The 17,688-nt window shown below is 46.4% G+C and overlaps 1 protein-coding gene and 1 long non-coding RNA gene across 7 annotated transcripts in view; one reads left to right on the plus strand and one right to left on the minus strand.

Moving 5' to 3' along the window:
• The window catches only part of RNF4 (ring finger protein 4), a 41,443-nt gene extending 30,478 nt beyond the window's left edge, over positions 1–10,965 (plus strand). For 2 of the 6 annotated variants that reach the window (XM_017652468.3, XM_036992137.2), the window contains 4 exons: positions 6,884–6,893; positions 7,306–7,465; positions 8,153–8,201; positions 8,797–10,965. In XM_017652468.3, coding sequence (XP_017507957.2) covers positions 6,884–6,893; positions 7,306–7,465; positions 8,153–8,201; positions 8,797–8,946 — 369 coding nt within the window. In that variant the 3' untranslated portion in view covers positions 8,947–10,965. The other 4 variants (XR_012131883.1, XR_012131881.1, XR_012131882.1 and 1 more) reach the window with 4 other exon arrangements.
• LOC140849682 (uncharacterized) overlaps positions 1–17,688 on the minus strand; it is an 87,336-nt gene that overhangs the window by 22,416 nt on the left and 47,232 nt on the right. The window lies entirely within an intron of this gene.

Below are 17,688 nucleotides of genomic sequence, written 5' to 3' on the forward strand. Positions count from 1 at the left end.
TCCTGACTGTGCTTAGAGCTTGAGAATGAAGTTGTACTGAGAAGCTTCATTCAAGTCTTTAAAAGAAGAACAGGGTGAGGATAGAGGAGTGTCTTGACAGACTTAGACGTGAAGACTCTGGTCTCAGTTTGAAACAACTGGGGTGTCCTGTTGTATCAGACGTCTGTGCAATCCTCATCCCAAAGGATAAGTAGCTGCTCTTGCCAACTTTTAAACTGCCCCTAGCAGTTTAAACTGTCCCTTCCTGGGCCTGTTAGTGTGTTTTCTGGGGTACTTACATACATACAGGTTTGCTGCTAGTCTCTGTGGGCTCTCTGGGGTTCTGGAAAGATACTAGCTTCGTTCGCTGGCTGAAGCCCGAAGCCCTGTTGCTGATTAACATTAACAAATGGTGCCAAGTCCCTATTTTCTCCACCACACTGTGTCCACCTGCAGTGTTCCAGGCCCTGGGGAGATAGATAGCCAGGATTCTGCCCATATGACCTCACTTCCTGCCCTCAAGGAGGCGATGGTTGGCTTCTGTTGGGTGACAAAGTGACCTCATGATGTCCCCTTCCCCCCCTTGGTTTTGTTTTGATGACACTCCTCACCACAGGGTAGTCTGCCCTGAGTTTTTCCACCCTCTTTCTGTTTCCCTCATCATAAGGTCATTGGGAGACACGGGACAGGACTGTTGGGGGAACTGCCCTGGAAGTGGGCAGGTGGCCAGAGGAGGCAGACAGTTATAGGAAGACTGGCTTGAGAGGCAAGAGTCCTGGGTTCTGGTTCCAGATGGACTTAACCTTGCTGTGGCCTCAGTGTGTCCAGCCATGAGCTAATTGCTTCGACTTAAATAGCACTCCTTGTAATCATTCTCTGCCTTCTGTTGTTTATTTTAATAAACTCAAATGCAGGTTTTAAGTTTTACAGTGAGAAGTGATTTGAGGCTGAAATTCCCAGACTCTTAAACAAATCTACTTGGAAAACAGGGTAGTTTTAACTCAGGACAAAGGTCGTCCTGTTAGATGAATTACAAGTTCAGGGTGACCTCAGTCCCAGACTTAAGGAGTGTGTGAAATGGATAAATGTATCCACTCCAAGTTGGGGTGATCTTCCCAGTTCCACGAGAATCTGGGGACAGGCTAAGTCTGCGGCTTCCGAGAGCCCTGCCCAGGAGTGGCTCTGTGTCTATATTACAGGAGTCTCTGCGTACCAGGATCCAGACAGCTTCAGAACTTGTGAGCTCTCTTAAGACCTAAGACCTAATGAGAAACTTTATGCAGACTTGTGTTTTTTCAACTAGCTTCTCAGGAATCCAAAACCCCCAATAAATTTGGAGGGAAAAAAAAAAACTATGAGATACAGTAGGACTTTGTACATCTCTGCTTTGATTAACCTCAAAATTAACCTTCACTTTTGGCATTGCATACTCAGAGAAGGCTGTTACTACAGGGTCCTGGGGTACTAGGTTAATGCCAACTGGTTTCCGAAGTGGTGGTGCCAGTTCACACCAGCACCAATGTCAGGGCTCTTGTTCCGCACCCTCCCCACACATCACGGGTCTGATGGTTGCCTTGTAGAATCCCGTTGGGGTTTTATTTGTATTCCTGTTTACTGTTGGGATTGAACACCTTTTCATGGTTTTTCATGGTTCATTTTCCTCTTTTGTAAAGCGTCTTTTTGAATCGTTTTTTTTAAACATCTATTGTATGCACAGCCTTATAAATAGATAAAGAAATTGACTTTGAAGCAGCTCCTTTGACTTTTCTTTTTAAACAGAGAATCTTCTTTTTTTTATTTTTTTCCTACTCATTTTTCCATTTGATTGTCTTCCTTGTCCTTTTTGGGGGGAATTCTTTGTAAGTTCTAAGTATGAATCTGCCATTAGTTATGTTATGTATGTTTTGTATCTTCTGCTCTTCTTGGTTTATGTACAGAGAGGTTCTTAATACAGTTACATTTATCAGTTTGTTGAAGAAAATCATAAAAATAGGTTCCTATATCCTCAAAGTTTCACAGTTTTGCTGTCCACATGTAGGTCGCTAATCCACTTGAATTGAGTTGACTTGTGCATGGTTAGAAATGAGAGTCTTTAATGGCTCTCAGTAAAGTTTTATAATGTTCCCTGTAGTGGCTTTGCAAGCCTCTTGTTGGAAGATTTATTCTAGGGACATATATTTTCAGATACTACTTCAGCTACAAAAAATGGTATTTTAAAGTTTCATTTTCTTTTTTGTTTTTATTTAATTGCTCATGTAAAGAAATGCAATTGGATTTTACCTGTTTTGTTTTTTTAGTCTAGCAGTTCTTAATCTGACAATCTTCTGTATTTGCACACAGAACAAGTTTTGGTTCTTTTCTATTTCCTTTTTTCCTTGGCTTAACCCATGGCTAAAAAAAATTTAGCCCTGGCTGAATAAAAATGGTGACAGTCACAGGCATTGTCTCAAATCTGAAAGAATTCTTTCCAAAGTTTTACCATTAAGTGAGGCTTCTGCTGCTGGTTTTGTTTGTATCCTTAATCGCATCAGAGAAATTCCTCTGTTGCCTGTCCAGCTAAAAGCTTCATCGTGCATCAGTGTTGGATTCATCCAATGATAATTTCTCCCTTTTCATATGTTGAAAGTGGAGAATTACATTGGCCTCTAGTGTTGAACCACCTGAACATTGTGGTCATGACACTATGTTTTTATATATTGCTAGATTCAGTTTGATAATATTTTTTATGTAATTTCTGCATCTTTCTATAAGATTTGACACCCTACTGTATGTAATATTTCTTTTGTACACGTTCTTCATAGGGTTTTGGTATCAGAGTATTGGTATTCTCATAAAGTGGGTTGGGTACCCTTTTTTCTTGTTCTGCAGATGGTTTTGTAGTAATGGAATTAGTTCTTCCTTTAATACTTGGTAGAATTCTGCAGTGTGGGTACCTAACGTAGAGTTCTGATGAGGTGTGGTAATTATGGTTTTTAGGAATTTGTTGACTTCATCTAAAATTTTCACTTTTATTAGCATGAATTTGTTTATAATGTCTTTGTGTTCTTGGAATCTGTAATGATGTCTCCTTTTTCATTTCTGATACTGGTTATTTGTGTTTTCTGACTTTTTAGATTAGTATCACCAAAGGTTTATTAGATCTTTCAGAGAACCAACTTTTAGCTTTGTGGATCCTTTCTCTTGTAAGTTTGTTTTATTCCTTGATTTTCTTTTCTCTTGAGTTTATTTTGCTGTTTTTCTAACTTATTTTCATTATTTCTTTTCCAGTAAATGCATTTAAGATATATTTTCTTTCGCTGTATCCTACAAATTTACTGGTATTTTAGATTCAACATGTAATTATCAGATTTGTATTTTTTAACTTCAAATATACAGGGTTGTTTTTGGGGTTATTATTATTTTTTTAAATTACTGGTTCTTTGCATTATTGTTCAGAAAACAGCTTCTGTGTGCTGGTTTTTTGATGTCTGCTGGGATTTACTTTGAGCCTGGCCTGCACAGGGTGGCTGGCCTTCATTGGATATCTGCTTCCAAAGCTCTTCCCTAGGCCTTGGTTTCTCTGTGACTTTCAGAAGTAGGCTTCAAGTTTGCAAGAATCTTCTGTGTCTTTTTCCTCGGGATTATTGTACTCCCTTCACCTTTGGCCAAATAACTCTTTTTGGATACCTCTTTATTTTAAAGTATGTGTGTTCTCTTGTTTTTGGTTGTCTTCAGTGGGAAAATTGATGGGAATACTAGCCTGTCATTTATTGGAAATCTGCGTGTGTTTTCCATCCTGCTGCTTTCCTCTCTGCTTTAACAGGCGAATAGAAGTTTCAGACCGTTTCTCAGAGCATTTGCAGGATGCCTGTCTGAGCTGGCTAGAAGTGATGCAGTGAGGAAAGAGACTTGCTTTAAGAAACTGAGACTTTTAAGAGAAGGGGGTTCTTGAAAATTGTGTTACATTGACTGTTTACCCATGTTGAATTTCAAAAGATTCCTTTTAAAGTCATGGTTTTCCTGGGATCTTTTTGGTCTGTTTCCATAGTACTAAAGAATCATGGTATTTGTCTTATGCTCTGTACTCCTCTGGGTTTTTCATTTATGAGATTATTGGAAGGGTCCCTTGCAGGCAGGGACAGAGCCTGTCCATCTCTGACTGGGTGTAGCAAAGAGCGCAAGGGCACACAGCAGCTGCCAGAGAGAGTGAGTAACTATACGTAAAGAAAGAGCTCAGACATCACACCCAGGAATCAAGGAGATGGTTGTACATGGACTTACCTGGATTGCTTACTTGACTAGACGGGTAATGTCAGCACCAGCCTTCCTGGTACTCTGGCAGTGCTGCTGTAACAGCTGTCTGTAATTGCACGATGTGTGTGCAACTGTTGGCTCTCAAGAGCAGCCTTTTGTGGGCCCAGTGGGTGGAGATGGCTGTTTTTCCCAGTGGAATAACATGCGATGCTGAGTGGGAAGGTAGTCCAAAGCAAGTGGCTCTCTGAGCTCTCAGCTAGGTGAACATTCTAGAAATGGCAGTGGTCAGCGTGCTTATAGAGGGCCCCAGTCTTTCATGCCTACAAACGGATGCAGCTCTGAGAGGTGCCTAGAATGCTGGGTCTTTTGTCCACTAGTAGAATGGCTTGGCCTTGCAGAGTGACCAGGAGCCTGTGACGTGGGTGTCAGCACTTGCAGATGGTCTAAGGCTCACTTGTGCTTCAGAAGCTCAGAGGAGCCAGGTGACTGACAGGAGTTGGTGTGCTCAGTTGTGACAGCCAGCTGCACCAAGTGCCTGCTGCAGGCTGGTCACTCTCCAGGTGTCTCCACTTGTCTCTGAATGCTCTGGCTAGCCCAAAGTCTGAAAGAGAGGCCAGGCATGAAAGTGAGGTGGAATGTGCAGGTCTAGTCTGGGGCAGCTGGCCACAGTACTAACTCAGCTGTTCAGACCAGGTGGCTGGTGAATTTTGTTTCTTTTGAAGGCCTCTGCCAGTTGAGAGGACCCAGAGATCTGTACCTGTTCCCGTCTGCTTACTCCTGTGGTCAGTGTTTCTAAAGCTGTGAAGCCCTTGCCTTTCCTCTGTCTCGTATCAGCCAAGCACTGCTTCCTGTGGGGCTGCAGCCACAAAGAAGGGATATTCCAGAGTGCTTGCAGACACCTTGCAGGGATTCTGGAATTTGATGTGGTTCAGCTGCTTGTGCCAGCAACACCCTAGGCCTTGGGACTAGGGAGTATAGGCACCGTCCTGGGGATTCAGGTCAGGTCTGGCCTGAGCTTGGTGCTGCCCAGGGATGAGCTGTGTCTGCCTCGTGGGAGCCCGTGGAGGGCCAGTTCCCACACACACAGTACCGGGGAGCCAGAGGCATCCTGTTGCTTCCAGGTGTGTCCATCTCGCAAAGGGAGATGAAGGTGGTGTTGGGGCCCAGGAAATCTGGGGTCACCCCTGACCCAGCAGAATTCCCTCCTGGTCCCAGCTAAATTCTAGGCCCCCCTTTTCTGGATGCCATATGGACCACACCTTGTGCTACCTTAAGCTTTTCTTCCTGCAAACAGTCCCAATGATGAAGGTTCATAGCCACCCTTCTTCTGGGGGTGGGGGGAGCACCATCTGTAGCTCCATGTGTGGGTCATATTTGTATTCTCCACTGCCACATGAGGACCTTTGAACTCAGATCTTCCTCTCTGGGATGGCCACTTGTATCTCCATCAGGATTCAGGTTGGAAAACCGAGTCCACCCTACCTATTCAGAAGCAGGAACGGATTTTACTACATGGGAGGAGTTGCTTCATGGTGTTGAGAAGGCTGAAGGAGCAGGTCTGTAGGAATAACTCCAACCATCTCAGCCTCAACCCACCGTGGGAGCTGCTCTCTCTGCCCCCAGCAGAAAGGCAGGAGGTGGGAGCCACCACCAGCACTCATCTCTTTGGTTCAAGGAAACACTGCTGTGCGGCCCCTTGCCAGGTCAGGGCCTGAGATTAGGACTTGGCGGCCTCTGCCAGGACTGCCTCTCGATGCCCGCAGCTCAGGTTGCCTCTGCCTTCCTGCCTCCCAGCAGCATGAGTGGGTCTCATCGAGGCAACTTCATTCATGTCCAGAGTCCCCGCTGCGAGGGAGTTAGATTAGAGTTAGAGCTTCCTGATTCTGCAGGCAGGACAAAGTGCCAGATGGGGACAGCCCCACGCCCCCACCACAGGTGCCGGCCAGCGAGTGGTGGACAGCAGGGCCTTCCATACCATCTCGAGCATTTCCCTGAGGAAGCTGATGGTGTGCAACAAGTGAGAGGGAAAGGCTGTGCTTCTGGTGTGGTTGACACCCTGACCCAGTGAGAGGGCCCAGGGGACACGGTTTGAACTCATAGCTAAAATGGCTCTCAGTCTAAGTTCCAAGTAGTCAAGTGATGGTCTTACCAAGTTCCTGTTGACTTTGTTGACCTCAAGAGCACGGGTTGAATTGGTGCAGCCCTTGGTGTGTGCCACTCTCATTGGTCCCTACATGGCCCACTTTGTTTAATTAGTTAATTATTTTTAACAATGTATTAAGCTCTGCATGCCCTCCTCCTGGTAAAGGCTCCATCTTTGGCCATAGCCTACATGGAGTAAGATCTTGCCGTTGGCCTGTGGGACAGGAGGGCGCACGGAGTAGATGTGGGCGCCGGGGCCTGGCTTTCACAGGAGGAAGTTGGAGGCTTTCGGAGGGTAAGTAGCTTCCCCAGGCCGTGCGGCCAGCAGCCAGCTCCCTGAGAGTGGGCTGGGAGGCAGAGCCCTCTGTCTGTGCCTGCCCCGGATTGGGGGAGCTTTGCTGGTGCCTGAGGACTTGGCATTTAAAACAAGAAATATTTCAGTTTTATCATTTAAGAGTTGAAAACAGCACGGAATATTTTATGTCAAACTGATTGTGTCTTTCTCTTTTGTTTTTCTCCTTTTTAAAAGATTGTTGACGGTGAGTGGTTTCCTCTCTTCCTCTGCTGGGTTTGGATAGGAACTGACAGGGGTGAGAGTCGGTGCGGCAGCCCTGGCTAGGCCGCTAGGCGTGAGCACGCCAGGAAAAGGCCCCTGCAGCCGGTCCTCCAGGCCCGAGGAAGCCTCGCCCCGAGCGCTGAGCTACAGCCTCCTTGGATTTTGGAGAAGCCAGCCACCATAGGGCACCCCACAGCTCAGGCATCTGCTTGAGGCGCAGATGGAGGCTTCCCTGGGGAGACAGGAGGGGGGCCTCCACGAGGCTGGGCAGGACCTTCTGGGCATGGTGGGTGTGGAAGCCATTCTTCTCTGGGATCCAGGGCTGGCCCTTCTCAGCAGAAGCAGGGGTGGCGGGATCGGGAGGCCCCTGCCCTAACTCTGGACTCACACTGTAGAAAGGAGGCGGCCGAGGAGAAACCCAAGACGGCCACCCCAGGACCACGCCGACAGCTGTGTGGTGAGCAGTGACGAGGAGGAGCTGCCCAGGGACAGGGACGTGTTTGTGACCGCCCACGCTGCCAGAAACGGCAGGGAGGAGGCGACTGCAGGACTCAGGTACCAGCATGCCTGCCGCTCTCCCGCCCCCGTGCTGTCACCAGGAAGCCTCTGGCCACCAGTTGCCCCATCTGCCCCCTTGGAGTGGGGTCCGCTTCCTCCCTCGCCACTTCTCGGAAAGGGGGCAGGTGTTAGAGACAGTGGGCCTTCAGCGAGCGCTGTGAGCCCCTGGCTGGGGAAAGGCCTGCGAGGGCAGCTGCCCGCCAGCTGGGTGCAGGTGGGACTGGATTCAGAGCTGGGCTCAGCTGTTCCCATCGTGACCTGGGTGTGCTGGGCGCTGGTGGGCTGGGTGTGAATGACCCCGGCTGGCAGCACACCCTACCCCCTGACGGGGAGAGCAGGCCCAGTTGCCCCAGCCTCCTGCACTAGGAAAGCCTGGGCTTTCTGGGTATGACCGCTGCCCTCCGGGGGCCTCTGAGGGAGCACAGGCTGGGAGCTGGGGAGGCAGGGTGACCTGGGCTCTCTGCACCTTCTCGTGGTCCCATCTGTCTGTTGGCCCTTCTCAGGATCTCACTGCTGCACCTCCTTGGGGCAGCTGGCTTGCCCCTAAGTCTCCCTGTGCCTGGGCCGAGGCGGGGTCACAGGAGGGCACTGTAGGGATGTGGGCCACTCGTAAGAGGCCGCTTAGAGTGAGTGGTGGACCACTGGAGTCTGCCGCGGGACTGACGTGAAGCACTGTGATTTTAGGCCCTCGGGTACTGTCAGTTGTCCGATCTGCATGGATGGGTACTCAGAGGTAAGCAAACCAAGCTGTGTCTTCTCCACTTCTGGTTTCCAGACTGCTTCAGTGGGAGAATTCCATGAGAGGATCTTCTCGTTAGGTGGGATTTGGCACATCCATTGTGCAGTCACGCCTGGGCTGGTGCACAGCTTGTCACACGTCTGTGTGTCGGGGGAATGTGCCAGCTCTCCTTGGGCTCTGCAGCCTTCAGCTGTGGACCCTGCGTTCCCAGCACTTCCCTGTATGTTTCCCGTCCTGGTCTAAGCAGGCACTAGTAGTGTTTACTGTGGCCCTTGAACCCTGGCATTGCCCTGCCATGCCCTCACAGCAGCCCAGGGCCTCATCAGGCCTAGGGTCTGGGTGCCTGGAACCCTTGAGCCCCCTCGGGCTGCACTGCCAGGACCCTGGCTCCTGCCCTGCCCAGCCTCAGACACATCCCATGCACTGCCTGACCCAGAAGACAGAATGCGGCCCCCACCCTGCCTTTCCTGAGTGGCCCCGGCCTGCCTGCCCTCTCACTCGTCCTCAGGGATGGGCAGGGTGGGACACTGGGGACGGCTGCTGTTCTGGCTCAAGGGCAGACGGGAAGGCTGTTCTTTCTGTTTTCTAGATTGTGCAGAACGGACGTCTCATTGTCTCTACAGAATGTGGCCATGTCTTCTGTAGCCAGTGCCTCCGCGATTCCCTTAAGAATGCTAACACTTGCCCAGCTTGCAGGAAGAAGATCAGCCACAAGCGATACCACCCCATCTACATATGAAGTGTTGGGAGTTCTGAGCTGCTCGGGAGACAGCAGACAGACAGACAGCCTGGCTGGGGTCTCCACGCAGCCGTACATGAGTTATCTGCCTCCAGTTTCCTGAGCTCAAAAAGACTTTCAAAACCAACGTCTGCTACGTAAACTGCTCTCTTGTTTCCAACCCCCCTCTTAGATCCCTTTGTCACCTCCAGTTTTGTGCTGTGGAGCTGGAGCTGGGCGCCCCCAGGCCAGGTCTGCATCTCTGCTCCTTTAGTTTCAGGGTAGGAGAGGGAGGCAGACACATTGGAATTGAAAAATGTAGCTCCAGCCTCTTTGCCAAACCTGAACATTTGTCACACAGTTTCTCCTGTTTGGAAAGTGCCCCAGCTCCCTGCTGGTGGTGGTGTGGAGGGGCTGGCCCTGGCCGGAGTGAGCAGGCGTGCCCAGTTCTCCCAGGCACGCTACCTTGTCCCAGGCTTCCACCCCCACCACAGTGACCAAGACAGACACGGCCCGCTGGCCCGAGAATCCCAGTGCGAGCACAGCCCGGGAGAGAGCCGCTGCACCCGGCTCTTGCTCCCGAGTCAGAGGTCCCCGTGACTCTGCCTGCACCTCGGTGGTGGCATGCAGGGATTTCGGCACATCAGCAGAGCCTCTGCGGGGCAGTGCCCAGGTGCCTAGGGATGCAACATGCAGGAAGGCGTTCTCTGCTCACTGCTGGGTGGCCCAGGAGGTTTAGTGCTGTTGGGTCCCTCAGAGGCCACCTGTTACCTGTGCAGCGGTGCCCGTCCCATCCCATCCTGTTCACAACCTGTCCTCAGGAGCCTTCCCTGTGCCCCAGAGCTGCGCCGGGTAAGCAGGGTAGGCATGTGTCCAGGTGTCCTCTCTTCTGATCAGATCCATTGTGTGTCTGCCACATGCCCTCGGTCCTCAGTTCCCACTGCCTGATGCCCACTCAGGCATAGATACGGGGAGGTGGCAGTAATCGTGGCCTTATCAGCTGCCCATGTCCACACTGTTGCCCAGGTCACAGCACCCCATGTTTCAGAGTAGGGCCCCCCTGACATAGCGGGGCGCTGCCTCGGCCTTCTCACCCACCCCACCTGCTGACATTGATTCCAGGAACTGCTTTTCTGGCTGTCTGGGCTTGTGACTGCCGCATAGATTTTGGTTGGCAAGAGTACGGTGGCTCTCCTTCCCTGGAGGCCCAGATGGTACCCTCCTCCACCCAACCCCACGGGTCCTTGAGGAGGCAGAGGGCGGCCCAAGCTGCCCCTGACAGCTCAGGGCTTGGGGTGGCCAGCAGGGAAGAGGCCTTCCAGTGCTGGCCTGCCTTCAGCTCCACGCACTCCTTCCTCAGAGGGCTTCAAGCCCAACCAGCAGCCTGTTGGTATGTGACATCTTCACGGTGGAGAAGGGGCCTCTTCTGGCTTTGCTAGCAATAACCGACCTTCAGGCCACCCTTCTGAAGGAGCAGGGACTTGCACGGATTCACTGTAGGCGGGGCTGAAGGAGTGTCCCTCTGTGTGAAAGAAAATTGTTTTATTCTTCGTTCTGACTTTTAACTGTTTGGCTCACTTCCAGTTAGTGTGAGTGAAAGTATTCATTTTCTGTTTGAGTCAAAGAGGGCAGACCGTCAGTTCTCGTGGTGCGCAGGGCGAAGGCCCTCCAGTTGGGCTGAGTTCCTCCTGGCCTTCTCACACACACTTCCATGTTCTAACAGCACAGCAGCCAGACTTCAGGAGCCAAGACAACCGTGCAGCCAAAATCTCTTAAGTTTTATGCTTAAGAGCAAATGGTTGATCATAAAAGTTGTATTCTTTCATATACTAAATTAAATTGGGAAAAAATGTTTAGTTTTTGCTATTCAGAAACTACAAAACAGGAAAAGGTTGATATGAAGAAATCCCTTTCCCTTCCTCAGTGTACATAGTTCAAATTTTGCTTTGTTACATTTAAACTATATCCATGTATGTCAGTCTGTTTTGGGCTCCTCTGCTAGTGTTACAAATGGAAATAAAACCATTAATTTGAATCAAATATATTTTTCATCCACTCTTATGCTCTTTGGGGTAGATTTCCTTCCCCTTCTCAAAGCATGTGATTCCTGTGCGCCTCATGTTTCATGATTTTTTGTCTGTGTGTGTGTGCAAGACAGTTGTCTGGCTGCCGACCCAGGAGCCAGCAGCTGAGAGGCCATTCTTGGAGCAGAACCACAGCCAGGCCTGGGAATCCCTAAGCCCTAAGGAGTGAGGTCAGCTGTGTGACTGTTCAGTTTGGCCAGTACCAGCCCGGGAGGAGACTTCTGAGTGGCGGGGAATCTGGCAGTGACGCACACCCCCCCTCCCAGGCCCAGCCCTGGCTGCCCAGACACAGGATTGCCCTCCCGAAGGGAGTGTGGGGGCCCCAGGGAGCCGTGGGGAGGCTGGAAAGGGGAGTGTGCTTGGGGTTCCCAGAGAGCAGGTGGCTGCGGTTTGCCGTGCGCATCTCTGCCCTTCCCTGTTCCTACCACGTAGTTCCCAGAGGGAGAGAAAGGCTTGTGGGCTGGGTGCCTGGGGCTCAGCCGCAGACTCCGCTGCTAAACCAAAGAGGTAGGTCTGCCTTCTGGTAGAGACCATCAGAGAGAAAAGGTGGTTTTTCAAATGCCTGCTATGTTAACTGCCATGCTCCCATACTTGGCTCTCATGGGTATTGGCTGCCCTGGGGTATACATTCTTTGAGGAAGACAGTTCCCCCAGTTCAGTGGAAAACCTAAGCCGGCAAAAGTGAGGTGCAGGAGCCCCAAGAGAGCGGGAGGAGATGTTGAGCTGCACTCCTCAAGGTTCGAAACCTCTTGTCAAGAGGAGAGGTAACATAGTATATATATCACATTGATTTTTCACATTGTACACCAGCCTTAACTTACAATTGCCTTGTTCAAGATGCTTTGTCACTTGTTTTGCCAATATTTGGTTTTAGGGGTTTTTTGAGTCCATGTGCAGGAGTTCTACTGACCTACCAAAGTAGGGGTGGTTCCCTACAATGGGATCAGAGTATTCTCTTCATACCTTAGATTCGAATTGTTTGTTCCCTGACTGGTAAGTAGAATTCAGCATTAAAATCTCTGAGCTTTTGTTTTCATTAAGGAAGGATTGTAAAATACTGGTTTGATTCTTTTTTTAATGAAAATACTCACATTTTAAAGCCAATTTTATTAAACTCAAGGTTTCTGGGAATTTATACATTTCATCTCTGCAAGTTTTTGGCACACCAAAGTTTGTAATATTCTCTTACAAGCATCTTTTTATCATTAATATTTATGCCTTTAATTTTTAATCAGTTTTGTCAGGTATTTGTGGGCTTCCTATTCTGTGTGTGTTAACTCCAGTGTCCACAGTCTGTAGGTCTGATTCTGAAGATTCTCCCTGCTGGCTCTCTCTAATGATGACTTCCTTTGGGTGTGCTGTGAACTTCTCTCTCGTCCCAAGCCTGTGTGACTTGGTACACTGAGAATTCTTTGAGATCTGAATTGAAGGTGGGTTCCTCCAGAAAGTATTTACCTTTGCTTTTGTGATACGTTTAAGGTTGTTACCATCTCAAGGCCACTGTGTTTCTCCTTCACACTGTGAAATAAACAGCACGCAAAATAGCACACCTCACTGAATTCCCTCAAGACTACAGCTCAGTGAGTCACCATAAGACAAGTGCCCATAAAACAAATGACTACCAACACCTTCAAAGGTCCTTGTCTTCCAGGCAGTGCACTCTGTCTTCTCCAAATAATCACTATTCTGACTTCTATGGAGAAGTCCTTTGACAATAATTACAGTTTGGTTACCAAAATGCACAACCCTAATCACTAATCATATAGTTTTGCCTGTTCGTTCGTTGAACGTTAAAAAAATGGAATCATTCAATATGTACTGGGGTTTGTGGGGGTCCTACTGCTCAATATTTGTGAGATTCATTCATGTGTAGTTTATTCATTTTTCTTGCTACATAGTTTCATTAGGTGAATATGCCTCATTTATCCATTCTTTGGGTCATTTAAGCAAATACTCTGCATGTCTCTGCAGTTTTGCTCATATAATGGGCATATAAGTAAGTGTGAAATTACTAGGTTTTAGGGTTTGAACATTCAGAAAAACTCACGGAATTGAACACACTCAACCACTGGGTCAAAGAAGAAATCAGAAAGGAAATTAGAAAATACCTTGAGAAGAATGAAAGAACACACACCAACACTCATGGGATGCAGTGAAAGCAGCACCTAGGGATATATATATTTTTGGTATCCTTAATCTACAATTACAGAAAGAACATTATGTTTACTAGGTTCCCCCCTTCACCAAGTCCCTCCCACATACCCCTTCACAGTCACTGTGCATCTGCGTAGTAAGATGCTGTAAAATCACCACTTGTCTCCTCTGTGTTGCGCAGCCCTTCCCGTGTCCCCCATGCACTATACATGCTAATCGTAATGCCCCCTTTCTTTTTCCCGCCCTTGCCCCTCCCTTCCTACCCATCGTCCCCAGTCCCTTTCCCTTTGGTAAACTATTAGTCCATTCTTGGGTTCTGTGATTCTGCTGCTGTTTTGTTCCTTCACTTTTCCTTTGTTCTTATACTCCACATATGAGTGAAATCATTTGGTACTTGTCCTTCTCTGCTTGGCTTATTTCACTGAGCATAATACCCTCTAGCTCCATGTTGTTGCAAATGGTAGGATCTGTTTTTTTCTTACGGCTGCGTAATATTCCATTGTGTGTATGTACCACCTCTTCTTTATCCATTCATATAATGATGGACATTTAGGTTGCTCCCATATCTTGGCTGTTGTAAACAGTGCAGCGATAAAGGGGTGCATCTGTCTTTTTCAAACTGGAGTGCTGCATCCTCAGGGTAAATTCCTAGAAGTGGAATTGCTGGGTCAAATGGTATTTCTATTTTGAGCATTCTGAGGAACCTCCATACTGCTTTCCACAATGGTTGAACTAATTTACATTCCCTCCAGCAGTGTAGGAGGGTTTCCCTTTCTCCACAACCTCGCCAACATTTGTTGTTGTCTTTTCGATGATGGCGATCCTTACTGGTGTGAGGTGATATCTCATTGTGGTTTTAATTTGCATTTCTCTGATGACTAGCGATATGGAGCATCTTTTCATGTGCCTGTTCGCCATCTGAATTTCTTCTTTGGAGAACTGTCTATTCAGCTCCTCTGCCCATTTTTTAATTGGATTATTTGCTTTTTGTTTGTTGAGGCGTGTGAGCTCTTTATATATTTTGGATGTCAATCCTTTATCAGATCTGTCATTTATGAATATGTTCTCCCATACTGTAGGATATCTTTTTGTCCTATTGATGGTGTCCTTTGCTGTACAGAAGCTTTTCAGCTTGATATAGTCCCACTTGTTCATTTTTGCCTTTGTTTCCCTTGCCTGGGGAGATGTTCATGAAGAAGTCACTCATGTTTATGTCCATGAGATTTTTGCCTATGTTTTTTTCTAAGAGTTTTATGGTTTCATGACTTACATTCAGGTCTTTGATCCATTTGGAGTTTACTTTTGTGTGTGGGGTTAGACAGTGATCCAGTTTCATTCTCTTACATGTGGCTGTCCAGTTTTGCCAGCACCATCTGTTGAAGAGACTGTCATTTCCCCATTGTATGTCCATGGCTCCTTTATCAAATATTAATTGGCCATATATGTTTGGGTTAATGTCTGGAGTCTCTAATCTGTTCCACTGGTCTGTGGCTCTGTTCTTGTGCCAGTACCAAATTGTCTTGATTACTATGGCTTTGTAGTAGAGCTTGAAGTTGGGGAGCAAGATCCCCCTGCCCCACTTTATTCTTCCTTCTCAGGATTGCATTGGCTATTTGGGGTCTTTGATGGTTCCATATGAATTTTTGAACTATTTGTTCCAGTTCATTGAAGAATGCTGTTGGTAATTTGATAGGGATTGCACTGAATCTGTATATTGCTTTGGGCAGGATGGCCATTTTGACGATATTAATTCTTCCTAGCCAGGAGCATGGGATGAGTTTCCATTTGTTAGTGACCTCTTTAATTTCTCTTAAGAGTGACTTGTAGTTTTCAGGGTATAGGTCTTTCACTTCCTTGGTTAGGTTTATTCCCAGGTATTTTATTCATTTTGATGCAATTGTGAATGGAATTGTTTTCCTGATTTCTCTTTCTATTAGTTCATTGTTAGTGTATAGGAAAGCCTCAGATTTCTGTGTGTTAATTTTGTATCCTGCAACTTTGCTGAATTCTGATACTAGTTCGTAGTTTTGCAGTGGAGTCTTTAGGTTTTTTTATGTACAATATCATGTCATCTACAAATAGTGACAGTTTGACAACTTCTTAACCAGTCTGGATTCCTTGTATTCCTTTGTGTTGTCTGATTGCCGTGGCCGGGACCTCCAGTACCACCTTGACTAACAGTGGGGAGAGTGGGCATCCCTGTCTTGTTCCCGATCTCAGAGGAAAAGCTTTCAGCCTCTCGCTGTTCAGTATGTTGTTGGCTGTGGGTTTATCATATATGGCCTTTATTATGTTGAGGTACTTGCCCTCTATGCCCATTTTGTTGAGAGTTTTTATCATGAATGGATGTTGAATTTTGTTGAATGCTTTTTCAGCATCTATGGAGATGATCATGTGGTTTTTGTCCTTTTTGTTGATGTGGTGGGTGATGTTGATGGAGATTCGAATGTTGTACCATCCTTGCAACTCTGGGGTGAATCCCACTTGGTCATGGTGTATGATATGATCCTCCTGATTTATTTTTGAATTCGGTTTGCTAATATTTTATTGAGTATTTTTGCATCTACGTTCATCAGGGATATTTGTCTGTAGTTTTCTTTTTTGGTGGGGTCTTTACCTGGTTTTGGTATTAGGGTGATGTTGGCTTTATAGAATGAGTTTGGGAGTATTCCCTCCTCTTCTATTTTTTGGAAAATTTTAAGGAGAATGGGTGTTATGTCTTCTCTGTATGTCTGATACAATTCCGAGGTAAATCCATCTGACCTGGAGGTTTTGTTCTTGGGTAGTTTTTTGATTTCTGCTTCAATTTCTTTTCTGGTGATTGGTCTGTTTATATTTTGTGTTTCTTCCTTGGGCAGTCTTGGAAGGTTGTATTTTTCTAGGAAGTTGTCCATTTCTCCTAGTTTTTCCAGTTTGTTAGCATATAGGTTTTCATAGTATTCTCTAATAATTCTTTGTATTTCTGTGGGATCCGTTGTGATTTTTCCTTTCTCGTTTCTAATTCTGTTGATGTGTGTTGACTCTCTTTTTCTCTTAAGTCTGGCTAGAGGCTTATCTATTTTGTTTATTTTCTTGAAGAACCAGCTCTTGGTTTCATTGATTTTTTCTATTGTTTTATTCTTCTCAATTTTATTTATTCTTCTCTGATCCTTATTATGTCCCTCCGTCTGCTGACCTTAGGCCTCATTTGTTCTTCTTTTTCCAATTTCAATAATTGTGACATTAGACTATTCATTTGGGATTGTTCTTTCTTCTTTAAATATGCCTGGATTGCTATATACTTTCCTCTTAAGACTGCTTTTGATGCGTCCCACCGAAGTTGGGGCTTTGTGTTATTGTTGTCATTTGTTTCCATATATTGCTGGATCTCCATTTTAATTTGGTCATTGATCCATTGATTATTTAGGAGTATGTTGTTAAGCTTCCATGTGTTTGTGTGCCTTTTTGCTTTCTTTGTACAATTTATTTCTAGTTTTATACCTTTGTGGTCTGAAAAGTTGGTTGGTAGGATTTCAGTCTTTTGGAATTTACTGAGGTTCTTTTTGTGGCCTAGTATGTGGTCTGTTGTGGAGAATGTTCCATGTGCACTTGAAAAGAATGTTTATTCTGCTGCTTTTGGGTGTAGAGTTCTGTAGATGTCTGTTAGGTCCATCTGTTCTAGTGTGTTGTTCAGTGCCTCCGTGTCCTTACTTATTTTCTGTCTGGTGGATCTGTCCTTTGGAGTGAGTGGTGTGTTGAAGTCTCCTAAAATGAATGCATTGCAGTCTATTTCCTCCTTTAATTCTGTTAGTATTTGTTTCACATATATTGGTGCTCCTGTATTGGGTGCATATATGTTTATGATGGTTATATCCTCTTGTTGGACTGAGCCCTTTATCATTATGTAATGTCCTTTATCTCTTGTTACTTTATTTATTTTGAGGTCTATTTTGTCTGATACGAGTATTGCAACACCTGCTTTTTTCTCTCTGTTGTTTGCATGAAATATCTTTCTCCAACCCTTGACTTTTAATCTGTGCATGTCTTTGGGTTTGAGGTGAGTCTTTTGTAAGCAGCATGTAGATGGGTCTTTCTTTTTTATCCACTCTGTTACTCTGTGTCTTTTCATTGGTGCATTCAGTCCATATACATTTAGGGTGATTATTGAAAGCTATGTACTTATCGCCATAGCAGGCTTTAGATTTGTGGTTACCAAAGGTTCAAGGTTAGCTTGTTTACTACCTTACTGTCTGACCTCACTCGCTTATTGAGCTATTATAAACACTGTCTGATGGTTCTTTATTTCTCTCCCTTCTTATTCCTCCTCCTCCATTCTTCATATGTTGGGTGTTTTGTTCTGTGCTCTTTTTAGGGGTGCTCCCATCTAGAGCAGTCCCTCTAAGATACCCTGTGGAGGTGGTTTGTGGAGGCAAATTCCCTCAACTTTTGCTTGTCTGGAAATTGTTTAATCCCTCCTTCATATTTAAATGATAATCGTGCTGGATACAGTATCCTTGGTTCAAGGCCCTTCTGTTTCATTGCATTA

Source organism: Manis javanica, chromosome 5, assembly GCF_040802235.1.
Source record: "Manis javanica isolate MJ-LG chromosome 5, MJ_LKY, whole genome shotgun sequence".
Classification (NCBI taxonomy): domain Eukaryota; kingdom Metazoa; phylum Chordata; class Mammalia; order Pholidota; family Manidae; genus Manis; species Manis javanica.